At 48.3% G+C, this 13,274-nt stretch overlaps 1 protein-coding gene across 1 annotated transcript in view; it reads left to right on the forward strand.

The window, feature by feature from the left end:
- WNT9A (Wnt family member 9A) overlaps nucleotides 1-13,274 on the forward strand; it is a 62,397-nt gene that overhangs the window by 34,525 nt on the left and 14,598 nt on the right. The window contains exons 2-3 of the mRNA XM_054817351.1: nucleotides 3,451-3,710; nucleotides 7,656-7,918. Coding sequence (XP_054673326.1) covers nucleotides 3,451-3,710; nucleotides 7,656-7,918 — 523 coding nt within the window. The remainder of the gene's footprint in view (nucleotides 1-3,450; nucleotides 3,711-7,655; nucleotides 7,919-13,274) is intronic.

Genomic DNA, 13,274 nt, shown 5'->3' on the forward strand with positions numbered 1-13,274 from the left:
GTGCAATGAGCTGTTTGGTCTCTCTCCAGGTTCCCAGTGGACAAACACACCTTCATCTCACGCTCAGCCCCCTTGATCCAAAATAGTACAATTGCACAGAGTGCTGGCTGCAGCTTAATCATAACAGATGTGGATCGAGTGTGTATAAAATAAAAAAACCCACTCCCCCTTCTCCCCCATGCTGAAAAACTTCCTTGGAAGGAACAGCTCAGTCTTTGTGAGGAGCTGAGAAAGCATCTGACTCTGACACGGTTGCCTTACGGGACCTCACTCAGCCTAGGTTGCATAAAAGGGCTTTATAGGATTATAAAGGTTCCATGCAGCGGCAGCTCCAAGGCAGCATTTCAGGTGGGGGCACCGGCTCTGCCTGTGCTTGTTTGTTACTGATGCCATGCTCTGAAAAGTGCCACCTCACCCTTCTTCCCGGGGCTGCTGGAATGTGAGTGCAGAGCTGAGGCGGTTGCATCGGGCTCCTCTGCTGAAATGGGCATGGATCCAGCACTGGGGAGGGAAAATGTATGTGTGTGTGCACGTGTGCTGCTTTTGCTCGTGGAGGTCTTCGCCTGGAAGAGCTTCATTGCTTGTTGGCTAGGAAAAGTCCCTTTCTCCTAAATTTATTCTTTGTCTTGATCTGGAGATGCTTTCCTAATTCACTTGCTTTGCTCTGATTCAGACCGGCTCGAAAGCCAGTGAAATTAGTGCAAACAATAAGCCAGGCAGTGATGGATGTGTCTCTGTTCACCGTGCACGTTGCATGACTTGTTCTTCACCATTTGGACTTTCATGTCCCCTTTTTTCTAATGGGTGAGGACAGGGCAGAGCTGGGTCAGGAAACAGGAGGTGGAAGGTGTTCTTCTGCCTTCTCTGTAAGAAGGTTGTATTGGTGTCTTGTCTTTGAGTTGTTTTCTCAAAGAGGTGAAGTGGGTGTCTGCGTGCTGGGCCAGCTTTCTCAGCTCACTGTGGCTGTTATCCACATGTCCCAGATATCAGAGCTGGAGAACTCCTACCCAAGCCTTTTGCAAGGAGCAGTGAAAATGGACATTGATGACAATTGGCCCACTTAATGCTTCAATTTTCTATTGTTTCCCAGGATTTTCCATCCACTGGTTCTAAATGGATGCTAGAGGCCTGGCATTGTGCTTACCACAAATCACCTTTTCTACCTTCTCCCTATCCCAGGCTCTTTATTTTGTTTTTCTTTAGGTAAGTCTTATTGAGACCTACCTTGGACATACATGCAACCGGGCTGTGCTGTCAGCAACCATACTTTGAAGTATCTCAAAGCCAAGCACCTAAGGGGGAGGATGAGGAAGGGGTTCAAAATCACCAATTGCTCTGCAGAAACCTTGGCCGTAGGATCAATTCCTTCATCCCTCCTTGCTGCAATAGCTGTCTGCTATGTGATACTTGGAGTTTGTTTTCCAGCATGCTTAGTTGAACGTTACCTGCTCAGAAAGGTAAACTGAGGAGGGGGAGCTGTAGAAAATGCTTTTACGCTTTCCCCTCTCTTCTTTGCCAGCTGAGGATATCTCTTGCACCAACTGTGAAAGCTTGCAGGAGTGAACCTCCTGAGCAGAATTATTGATGAAGGCCAGGAATTGATGTCCCAGAGACTTTTCTTTACTACTGTGAAGCTCAGACTAAGCCACCTTTCTCGTGAACAAGCCTCCTTGGAGTGTCAGTTAATGAGGCACCCAGGCTGGGTGATGTCCTGTCTCCTCAGGGAGCGGTCAAGCCCAAGTCCATGCTCTGTCCCAGTCCAGACAGAGCAAAAAACGTGAGGGTTAACATTTGTCAGTGCTTCAGACAGAGATTACTGTTTGGCCTTCTGGTTTTTGTCACTTTTGGAGAGCAGAATTTAGGGAGAAAAACTTTTCTTTTAAATTTACACTGGTTACACTAACTTTGTTTCCCACAAGTCACTCTGACTTCACTTTTTCTATTACAGTTTATCTTTCTTGAAATCCTAATACTTTTGAAGGTTACTGAAGGAGACCATTTCCCTCCCCATCCCTATTCCCCTAAAAAAACCCCCACAAACCAAACCACCAAAACAAAAAAACCCCAGCCAAACCCAGTAATTTTTTTCTCACCTCCTTAAATGACTGGCTCTGTATGAGATGTTGCTGGATGTGGCTCAGATCAGGATTTTGTGCCCATTGTGCAAGGAGGTTTGGAAGCATTCTAGCTACTTGCCCTCTGGGATTGTGCTCCTGGCGTGATGTGTCCCACTGATTGGAGAGAAATCCTTATTAAACCCCCCCAAACAAACAACAAACCACTGCTCCTGCAGGACAGGTGGGGTTTTGAAGGGTTTCCAAGATCCATCTGCATTCAGTGAAGGGGGTGAGCATGTGTTCCCCTCCCATGCCCACCACCCCAGGACCTTGGTGGTCCTGCAGTGATGGAGATTTCCTAAGCCTGCGACCCATCCCTGTGCTCGCCTGTGCAGGATTGCAATGTTCTAGCATGTTTTTTAGTTCTGGCTTTAAGCAATTTTTTCCTTTTTGGCTGGGGAAATGCGTCTTCAGGTCCTTCAAAACCCTACATAGTGATTCCCATTGACTGCGTGGACTGGCACCTGGCCGGAAAAGGGCAGAGCCAGGAGAGTGGGGTGCGGGTAGCCCGGCCAACAAACCACTCATGAGCCCAGCAGATGTTCCTGCAGCCTCTCCGCTCCCCGGGGCCGATGCCAGCCTGGTCCTTTTCCAGCAGCTCGTCACTTGACACCGGGAACAGTACGCTGGCTTCTTTTGTTGCACATTGTACGAGTCAAGGACCTTGTGCTGGGAGAAGGCAACAGGACACGTATTTCTTCAGGTCGTTTTTTAGGTTTTGAGCTCATTCTTCCTTGTAAAAGCTTTTGGCAGTATCGCCTGTAAAAGCGTATCCTGCTCTCGGGCTTCAGGCTGTGGCTCGCTAGGATTTATGTAAGGATCTCTTCTGCTGAGGGCAGAGTGGCTGTAGGAGCTTTATGAGCGTGTCTCTTGAGGTCTGGTGGGACCCATCACCCTCTATCCCTTCTCAAGCTGCTTCTGGCTGTGCTTGATGTGCTAAAATGATTTTTTTTTGTTTATGCACAGGATATTGGCTATAGTGCTCATGTAGTTTTGCTAGTTTTCCAATTTTATGCGGTTTAGATACCTTCAATCATCTCTTCCCTATTTCAGTTTTTGACACGCTGTCCTGTGATGGAGATCGCTAAGGTCTTATGTCCAAACAAGCTCTGTGAGAGCTGGTAGAAGAAATAAACCCAAATAATGCTGCTTACCCTTTTCTTCTTGCTCCCACCTTGCACGCACTGCAGAGAGGCTTGCTGTAAAATCGCTCCTTGCCCAGGCATCGGCAAGTCCACGTGGGTGCTCAGCTGGGGATCCCACCACAGTCCCCATTCCTGCATCAGGCTGTATTTCTCTCTCCTTACCCACGTGCCCCTCTGTTCCTCTGCAGGCTGACGGGGAACGAACCCCTGACCATCCTCCCTCTGACCTCAGAAATGGAGGAAGCTGCCGTCAAAGCCCACTACAAAGTCTGTGACCGCCTGAAGCTGGAGAAGAAGCAGCGCAGGATGTGCCGGCGGGACCCTGGTGTGGCCGAGACCCTGATGGAGGCCATCAGCATGAGTGCACTGGAGTGCCAGTACCAGTTTCGCTTCGAGCGCTGGAATTGCACCCTCGAGGGTCGCTACCGGGCCAGCTTGCTGAAGAGAGGTGAGTGGAGTTGGGGTGGGGGCAGGTCTCGAGCAGGGGTGCTGGCACCCTCTGCACCCATCAGCTTCCCTGGAGTTTTGCAGAGTGGTCGTCCTGGTGCGTCCTTTGCCGGCGGTGGGTCACCACCTCCCCAGAGCTCCAAAACGAGCTTGTAGAAGGTAAAGGCAAAGCTAGGTTCAGCTCGTCCATGAAAGTGCATGGCAGGCAAAGGGCAGGCAATGTGGTGATAATTCCTGTGCCTGTACTAGTGAAGCAAGCACTGTCCACCTCCCACTGCTGACCACGGATTCCCTCCTGGGAGGCTGGAGACTTTCGTGTGTCTGTCTGCAGCTGGTACCTACTGTTGCTCCTCACTTCTGCTGAAAGTTGAGCTGGTGCTGGAGGGGAAGGTGTTGAAGGTCCTAAAGCTGTCCCCTCTTTTTTATTATTATTTTTTTCTACTTTTCAACCTTTCAGGAAAGAAACTGAGAAAATGCTCTAAGGGAAATAAGGCAAAACAGGCTGTGCTGTTAGTGGGGGCAAAGGGAGCCCTATCATAGTGCAGGGCAAAGCCTGCAAATATCTGTGTGTCCTGTTACTGCTTTACCCAGGGAAAAGTTCCCTGGATGCAAGTGGTGGGTAATTCCCACACCCTGTCCCAGCAGCTCAGCTGAGATGGCCAGAGGCTGAGAGGGAGTATTCAAGGAGTAGGTGGTATTTTTATCTGCTTCCTTTCTGCTACCTCATATAGTCCAATTTCCTGTACCCTCCTAGTAAAATCCAGATCTTATTTTTGGACTGAAGATAAGGATGCAGCAGGACCACTTTACAGATAGCTTGCATGGGTCTCGAGGGCTTTGACTTCCAGAAAGTCCCACACTCAGCGATGGAGCTAGACCTACAAACCCAGGATGTGACATGCTCAAAGATAAGAGCAGAGGTTTGCAAAGTGCTCTCATTCGCTAATTAGTGAGAAGTAGTAATTCAGAAGTGCTGAGGCTTAACTAATGCACTGTCACTGACTGCAGTGGAAACAAGGAAAGTCCTTATGAAACCCAAGAGGTCCAGCCAGAGCTGCAAGACGTTTAAAAATATCCCCGCATGCCAGAGGAGTCCCTGGATTAGCGGTGCCTTGGGAAAGCCAAGCACTTTCTCATGCTGACACCTGGAGGCCACAGCTTGTTCCTTCAGATGATCCTGCCCCTGTGGGCAGCCCTCGGCGAGGGGCATTTCAAAGCGGCCTGAAGTCGAGCTGCCTTAAAACACCATGGAGAATCCCCCACCCCTTGTCGGGACCCCGTGTAATAAATGGTAGCTCTGAGGGTTGCAAGGCTCTGCCTGCTGTCTCATTCTTCCATGTTTTATGCCCCTGCAACATCTCTGCCCTCCACCGATGCTGTAAATCCTTCAGGTGTTGTTCCCTGCGGCATAACACACCGCCCTGTAAATCTTTCTACTCCTCTCCGGGAGCTGCTGGTTCCTGGTTCGGCATCGCAGCAAGTGATACCCCAGGGCAAAGGGGCACATGTATCACCCACTGAGACAGAGCTGTCGGTGCGAGCTTGCTTCCTCTCCTCCAGAACCATTGCAGCTTTTTAAGAAGAAGAAAAAAAAAAAGACAACCTTTCCCCCCCCCCATGCTTCACTTAAAGTTCCTCCCTCCATTTTTACTCGGTCACCAGAACAGCCTGGCTGCTGGTTTGCAACTTGGACTGATGCAGCCTGTTTCTTAAAATAACGGGGGATTGTTTAAGGGACTTGTTATCCTCTTTGGATACTTGTGAACAATTTTGGAAATGGCTGAAACTGGATATCTGCGGATGGCAGGCTGTCGATGCACTGGGGGTTAGAATGCCTGCATTGATTTAAAGCTCATTATCTTGTTACAAAATATCTTGGTGCAATCAAATAGTGCATGGCGGAGATGGCTTTAAATCTGGCCAGAGCCAAATGTCACATGGACTTGCTTGGAAGCTGCCTGCGGGTGAGATGATACCCGTGCTGATGGGCACCGGGAATTTGTGAGGCTTTTAATGATGGAGAACGGGAGGAGTAGAGCTGAAGCTGGTAGGGACATTGATGGAGGGGGAGAACCTGGCAAATCAACCTCCTGGCTTTGTCAAACCTGGTATGCATTGTGGTTGCACAGCACTGACTTTTTGCTGAGATTTCACAACCGCTCTGAATTCAGTGCTCCAAACCAGGAGGCCTTCAAGCAGGTTGTAGGTCTAGGCTGTCTACTAAACTGGACGATACCCAGGCTGTTTGCTGCTAATCACAGTGTCTCAGACTCTGAGGAGAGTTTACACTCCCTGTTCCATCAAGGACCTTCTGGTAGCACGCTGGTACCTCTGCATTTCATAGCACAAGTAGTAGCGGTGGTAAAAGACCAATTCTACAACTTGGGAGCACAGAGCCTTGGGAGCATCTCTCCAGCAGTGGCATCCCTTTGACAGGCGTGTGGGCAGTCTGACCTATGGTGTAACCTAGAAAAAGCTGAACCTAGCCTACGAAAGATGAAAGGTGCTTAGAAGGTGTTTTCTACCCAGAGGAGTTTGGGGGTCTGCATTCCCATGAGTTTTTGTTGTGGGAGAATTCTTTACTTAATTGACACCACTCCCAATGAGAGGGTTTGCAATGCTGAAGATGTTTCTGGAATGAAGGAGGACATGGTCTAACTTCAGTGAGAAAACAGAGGGCAAAACCCCAAATTTGGTTTCTCAACCCTGACCACTGTTTATGGTGTCCCCAGTGAGCACGGAGTTGATCTTTTTTTTTTTTTTTATTTTAACCTTCTTTCCAGTGAGGGAAAGGTTCCTGCTCTTTTCCAGGTGAGCAGTAGAACAGTAAGATAATTCCTACCATGATTTGGTTTGAGTCAGCTCCCTTGGGAGGACCAAAACTCAGTTTCCTGGACTGGGTTTTCATCTGTGTTCTGCTGAAGTTCACCTGGGAGTGCTTTGGCAAGGCAGGCTCTGGGGATGGGCCAGGGTAGGGCCCCATGAGCTTGCTTGGACTACCATGAACCTCCCAAGGAACAGTTCCAAAAATGACCTGGCAGTGTCTCTTCATGTCCTTGGTTGACACACCAGCTTACAGATATATCCACTACTGTCACCATCCACTTGTGTTATTTCTGAGTGGGGGATTTCTTGAGTCGGATCCAAAGCTGTTCTGGAATTGCATCTCAAATATGCAGTCGTTTACGGCTTCCATAGCCGGAGAATGAGGAGCTATAAATACTGGCATGTTTGCTTTTTATTTCTGGCTTTTATCATTTGGATTGAAATCATGGGTCTCTCTAGGCCTCAGTTTACCTATTGGGGAGAGGGGATGCTGTTGCATCCCTGCAGGTGAGCATGGAGGTGTAAAAAAGGATTGTGTGTGTAAGGTTTGAGGTGTGAACTGCTTTTTGAGGTATTTGAGTGAGGTCTTGCTTTGGGTGACAGGCTGGCTACTGTGTTCTTCCCAGCCCTCAGGTGCCTTTTGTTAACAACTTTCTTGCACTGGAGTAGGACTAGTGATATTTTTTTTCTGGGGGAGGGGTAAGAACAAGGAGCCCTTATGATTTCTACCCCAACCATCAGTCTGGAAGTCTATGCTATGTTCCTGCTATTTGTCCCCTCATCCCCTCAGTAGCAGTATTGCTGTACCACGGTGATGGCATGTTCAACTCTTGCTCACCTCTTTTTGTTTTCAGGCAGAGACTGTCTGCACAGGGACAGCCACAAAGCCGGCCAGACTTCATTTGCGTTCTTGAATCCTGGCTCGTGCCACCTCTATCCACTATCCATCATTCCTTGCTCTCCACTGTGTTCTCTACACCATCAGTGATGCGCGTAGAGCTTGGCATGCTTTGACATTGCTCAAATTCTTCTCACAATGAGTTTTGCCTTTATTTCCTCACTTTTTTCATTAACTTTTGCTCCAGCTGCAATTAAAGCTGCCTGCTCCTCTTTCCTGCAGGTTTTAAGGAGACAGCCTTCTTGTACGCCATCTCCTCTGCGGGGCTGACACACGCCATGGCCAAGGCATGCAGTGCAGGGCGGATGGAGCGTTGCACCTGCGATGAGGCCCCCGACTTGGAGAACCGTGAGGCTTGGCAGTGGGGCGGCTGTGGTGACAACCTGAAGTACAGCAACAAGTTTGTCAAGGAGTTCCTGGGGAGGAAGCCCAACAAGGACCTGCGAGCCAGGGTGGACTTCCACAATAACCTCGTGGGGATGAAGGTGCGTTGCAGACTGCTTAGGGTGAGGGGGTGTCACGCTGTTCTGGGGGCAATAAAATGCTGTACTTAGGTGTGGAAACAGTAGCATTGCATGCAAAATGCATGGAGTGATCCTTCTGCTGGAGAGGTGAAGTCTCAGTTAAGGAACTGTTTTTGTCGCTGTGCTTCAAGAGCACAGGCTGGGTGGAGAATGGATTGAGAGCAGCAGAGAGGAGAAGGACTTGGCAGTGTTGGTGGACAAGAAACTCAACGTGACCTGACAATGTGCACTGGCAGCCCAGAAAGCCAACTGCAGCCTGGGCTGGATCAAAAGCAGCATGAGCAGCAGGTCGAGGGAGGGGATTCTTCCCCTCTGCTCTGCTCTTGTGAGACCTCCCTGCAGTGCTGCGTCCAGCTCGGGGGTCCTCAGTACAAGAAGGACACGGAGCTGTTGAAGAGAGTCCAGAGGAGGCCCATGAAGATCATCAGAGGGCTGGAGCACCTCTCCTATGAGGACAGGCTGAGAGAGTTGGGGTGGTTGATTCTGGAGAAGAGAAGGCTCTAGGTGGACCTTATAGAAGCCTTCTAGCACCTAAAGGGGCTTACAAGAAATCTGGAGAGGGACTGCTTAAAATGGCAAGGAGTGACAAGGGGTAATGGCCTTAAGCTGAAGGAGGGGAGATTTAGATGAGATCTGAGAGAGAAATTCTTCCCTGTGAGGGTGGTGAGGCCATAGCACAGGTTGCCCAGAGAAGCTGTGGCTGCCCCTGGCTCCCTGGCAGTGTTCAAGGCCAGGTTGGATGGGGCTTTGGGCAACCTGGGCTAGTGGAGGGTGTCCCTGCCCATGGCAGGGAGGTTGAAACTAGATGATTTTTAAGGTCCTTTCCAACCCAAACTATTCTATGATTTGATGATGAGTTGTGCAAAACCATTGGTGGGAGACCACAGGGAAAGAAATAGGACTATCCAGGTCTAGAAAACATGACCAGGGTGGGGAAGACTCCTGCCTTTCTACAGGGAGGGGAGGGTCTTACAGTGCAAAGGGATGAAAAGCAGGTGCTCCAGGCTTACATGAGGCAGGACAAGGAGGAAGGGATTTATGCTGCCACAACACAAGTTGAAGGATGCTTTTCTTGTAGCAGGTCAGTAGAGCATGGACAGTCTAGCATCTCCATAGCCAGGTTTCTTTAAAACTGGCCAGATAAACACCTGGTGGGGAACCAGAGTGGAGACATTCCTCTCTGACTGACCTCAGTCCTAAAAGTCCCTTCAGCCTTGTTTTCTGGCAGAAGCCTCCCATGTTGCCTAGAGCTGCTGGGTTTGTAGCTTGACAGTGCTTAGGTGTATAGACCCTCTTTTCTTTTCCCATCCTTATCCTCTCTGCTGGAGAACTTTGTGCTCTTTATCCCAACTTCTTCCCATGAGGATTTATCCTCCTGCCTGGGGGTCTCCCTGCAGGACTGATGTAAAGGACAAAGTGTCTGCAATTGCTGGGTCATCCCAGCAAGAGAGGGGAAAGGAAGGCTTTCCACCTTCTCCTATAATATGCTTGACTGTACCTAGCCTAGAGTTGCTTGAACACGAAAAGCCCTCAGACTGGCCAGCACAGGTGCCCAGGATCAGTATTCCGTTGCGCCAACCTCGAAGGGGGACATACTGTAAGGCTATAAATAGCCTTTGAGCCTTGTTATTGTCCGTGTGATTGGATGGAGGGTTGGGGCTGGGATGGGGGACCTGGGTCTCCAGTTTCCCAGGCAAATGCAGCCCAGCCAGTTGTGCATTCTAGGAATCACCACCCCAGCTCAGTTGTTCCTGTGCGTATGCATAAAATGTCATTCCTCACGACAGAGTTGGGGCATCGGAGAATGCTACCAGTGAGTGCTAGCCAGCAAAAAGTCTCCCCCTCTCCCACCACCAGATGCTCCTAGACAGCGCTGACATCAGGATTAGAAATATCCTGGATTTAGCTGGTGTCTGGCTTTGGCTGACAGCTTTTCTGCCTCTGGATTAAAAGGCTCAGTGCCTCTGAACTCCTGTTGCAGCTCTTTGGCGTGTGAAACAGGCTTTGCGGGGTGATGAAATTTGTTTTAATCCTTGTGGTTGGTTGTTCCTGAGGGACTATCCCAACTCTTTGGAGTTGGCTGTGTAGCAAATGGGACTGAAAATGGAGAAGATGGTCCATGGAGGCTGTGATTTCATGCTGGAGATTGCTGTGAGATGACTCTAGAAAGGGAGGAGAGCACGGATATATACAGTCTCATCAAAACCTACAAGGCTATTGCTTTAGGTGCCATTGGCATTTTCTTGTAACTCCATGAATATCTCCCCTCCAGCAGTGGTGGGGCTAAAAAGCTTGGCCAAAGGATTTGACCAAACTTCCAGTGCTTTCCACCCCAGTAGCTCCAGTGGAGATGCCCATATGGCTGAGATTCAGTCTTGGATAGGTTAGGTGACCTCATTTGTCATCTCTGCTCTATGCTGTCTGTGTGACTTTGGGCTAAATGAACTCCAAGGATGAGCTAGAGAGAGTGAATCTCCCCTTTTTGCCTGCTCTTTCTTGTCCAGATCCCACTGTGAGCTAGTTCCTAGGGGAACGGGAGATATCAGGGACTCTCTTGCATCCTCTGCCTCCACTTGACTTGGCACGGTCAGGCCTTGGTCATTGGCAGTGTAATATCAGCAGCACTAGTGTAATATCTGCAGCTAAACAGCTGAGTAACAGTTGTGACGGTTGTCCAGACACTGAAAGCCCTCATGGCAATCCACATCAAAGACCTTTGCTGCAGGTCAGTGATCCGGTGTTCCTATTTTTGTCCACCCACGCCGTGTCTGTCGAGTTGGTGTTTGTCTGACAGCTTTTCTTGCCCATTTGCAGCAGTGGTTGAAATTATTTCTCTGTTTATGCTCCTAGAATAATTGTACCTTAGCCTGGCTGAAAGGCAAGCCAAGCAGCCCACCAGATTCACAACAGCACTGTGAAGCCAGGCAGAGAACAGCGAATTGCATGTTGAGGGGGAAGCTTTTAGGAGGATGGTGGCTCAAGATCAGGAGAACATACGTCTATGTAGGCAGGATGTGTTGATCTAAACCATTGGCACAATATAGTATCAAGAAGATGATCAGAGGGGTTTTGAGTCAGAGATGAGGACCCAGACTGGCTTTATAATTGCAAGGTCAAAACTTGCAATGCTTGCTTAAGATTTCAAAATATTGAAACTGATTTGAGGCCTGAGCGTTGACCACGTCGGTGGTCTTTGATGTTACTTACACTTGGGTGTAGATTAATATCAAGTTCAATCTGCTGCTCCCCTCCTGGTCCTACTGCCATTGCCGTGTTGGTGGAGGGTGCGAGTTGCTCAGCAGGCAGTACTAGGTTCCCTCACTGAATTTATTGATGGTTCCCTTGATGAAGGCAGTGGGTTAAATATGAAACTCAGCATGTTTCCTCTACTTGTCTTTCTCCAAAGAAGTTGCCCATCAGCTAACTATTGCCTTACAGACTTTCCAACCATTGAGTAGCAAGAGATGCTAACCTAGTGTCTGACAGTCTGAAACCACTTTGAACTAACCTACTTTGATTATTTGGGCAATAAGTCGTTTGTATTTGATGTGAATCAAAGGCAATATAGGAGTGCAGATAGCCTTGATTTATGCCCTTTTGGAACCAAACAATTTTGAACAGGAGCACTCATTATATAAATAAGATGCTCTTATGGCCTCTAATGTGTTAAATGTCCCCGTGAGCTCCAGAAAGAGATGATTATGGCCATTTTGAACAGGAGCTGAGATGCAAACTGAGTGCCCTTTCCCCAGGTTACGCAGCAAGCCCATGATGGAGCAGGAGACTGAAGCCAGCTCTCCTGAATTCCTGCTCGGCGCCCGCTGTGTTTTTTTTCTGTAACAAAACCACAGATTTTATGTCTACTAGTGAAGACACACATGCATGAACCAAAACCTTTGCTGAACTACAGCCTGCTTTGGGCTGGGAATGGACAAGAAGACTTTCTTTTCTAGTACTTTGCTATGGGAGCTTGCTGCAGTGCTAGCCTACGTTGGTGTGCTTACAGTGTATGTATGGATGTGCGTGTGCGTGTTCGCTGAAGGAGTGGAGGAATATCTATTAAAGATATAGCACAAGCTTGGTGGTCTCTCACTGATCCTTAACAACATATAATCCTTCCCCTCTATTTACTCCCAACCATGGCAAAATGTATAAATAGCCCCTTGAGACCCAGCAAAAAAAGGTCCTGTGCTTAATTGACTGATTTGGCAACCAACACTATACCCTTCTGGTCAATGTGGCAGTTTCTCCATGGTGTCATATTAGCAAACAATCTGCGTATTTCTGCAAGGGTGACATTATTGTATCCTGCCTAGTTTTAGTGTCTCTTGGTAGGCGTTCTCATTTAATTATTATTTTATTTCTGGGTTTTTTTACAAGCTTGATGGGCTGACTGTAATTTTGCGACACCAATGAAATAATCACTGAATGTGTTGTGCCTGTGATGGCTCACAAAGTTATATGATATGACCTCAATCACTAATGAAAGGCTGAGCTTGTCTAGTGTGAGGATGAGGTAATTAGACCAGGACTTCTCCAGCCTTCTCTTTATTGAAAAGTAGGAGCTCTGAATAGACCACTTATTAAAAAAGCAATTTCCCTTCCTTTGCCAAATCTACTCTTGCTCATTCAACTATTCTTTCAGAAGAATCTTGGGTGGAGAGGGTGTGTGTTGCGGGGGTGGGGGGGGAGGTGTGTGTATGTGTCAAGGGAATGGGGGGCGGTGGTGCTGAGAGAAGTCAACTGTATTAAAGCTCCGTTGCCAGCAATGAAGCTTCTTGGTTATATTAAATGAAGCACAGGCAGCCTTGCTAAAGCTCTCTTCTTGTCTATATCCTCCCCCTTTTTATCCCCCCTTGTACACACAAGTGCAGCCCCTTTTGTAACCCATTAATGAAAAGTCGGAATATTAGAGGACTCAATTAGTTCCACTGGGCTTGAGTAAGTGATGTTTTAATTAAATTTGCCCAGTTTCTCAGCAAAGTATCATTAAACATGACTTTCCAACTCCCTCTCTGGAGCGTTGCTAAGTTTCTTAATCCCAGGAGTGCTGACCTCTTCCAGAGGTATGTCTGGTCAAGCATGTCTTACAGATCCAAGGGGCACTATTAAAGGGGGCTGCTGTTACCCAAGGAAAAAAATAAAAAAAAAAAAGTCATGTTCTCATTCCATTTTCCTTTTATCCTTCCAGAAGGAGGGACAAACAAGCCTTTGCCTTCAGGACCCTGAAACCAGGGGTATAACCACAGTCTCCCTGAGAGCCAAGAATGTTTAGTGCAAAACTATGGGAGGGTAGAAATGGAGAACAAGAAAATTC

This window comes from Grus americana, chromosome 2 (assembly GCF_028858705.1).
Source record: "Grus americana isolate bGruAme1 chromosome 2, bGruAme1.mat, whole genome shotgun sequence".
NCBI lineage: Eukaryota > Metazoa > Chordata > Aves > Gruiformes > Gruidae > Grus > Grus americana.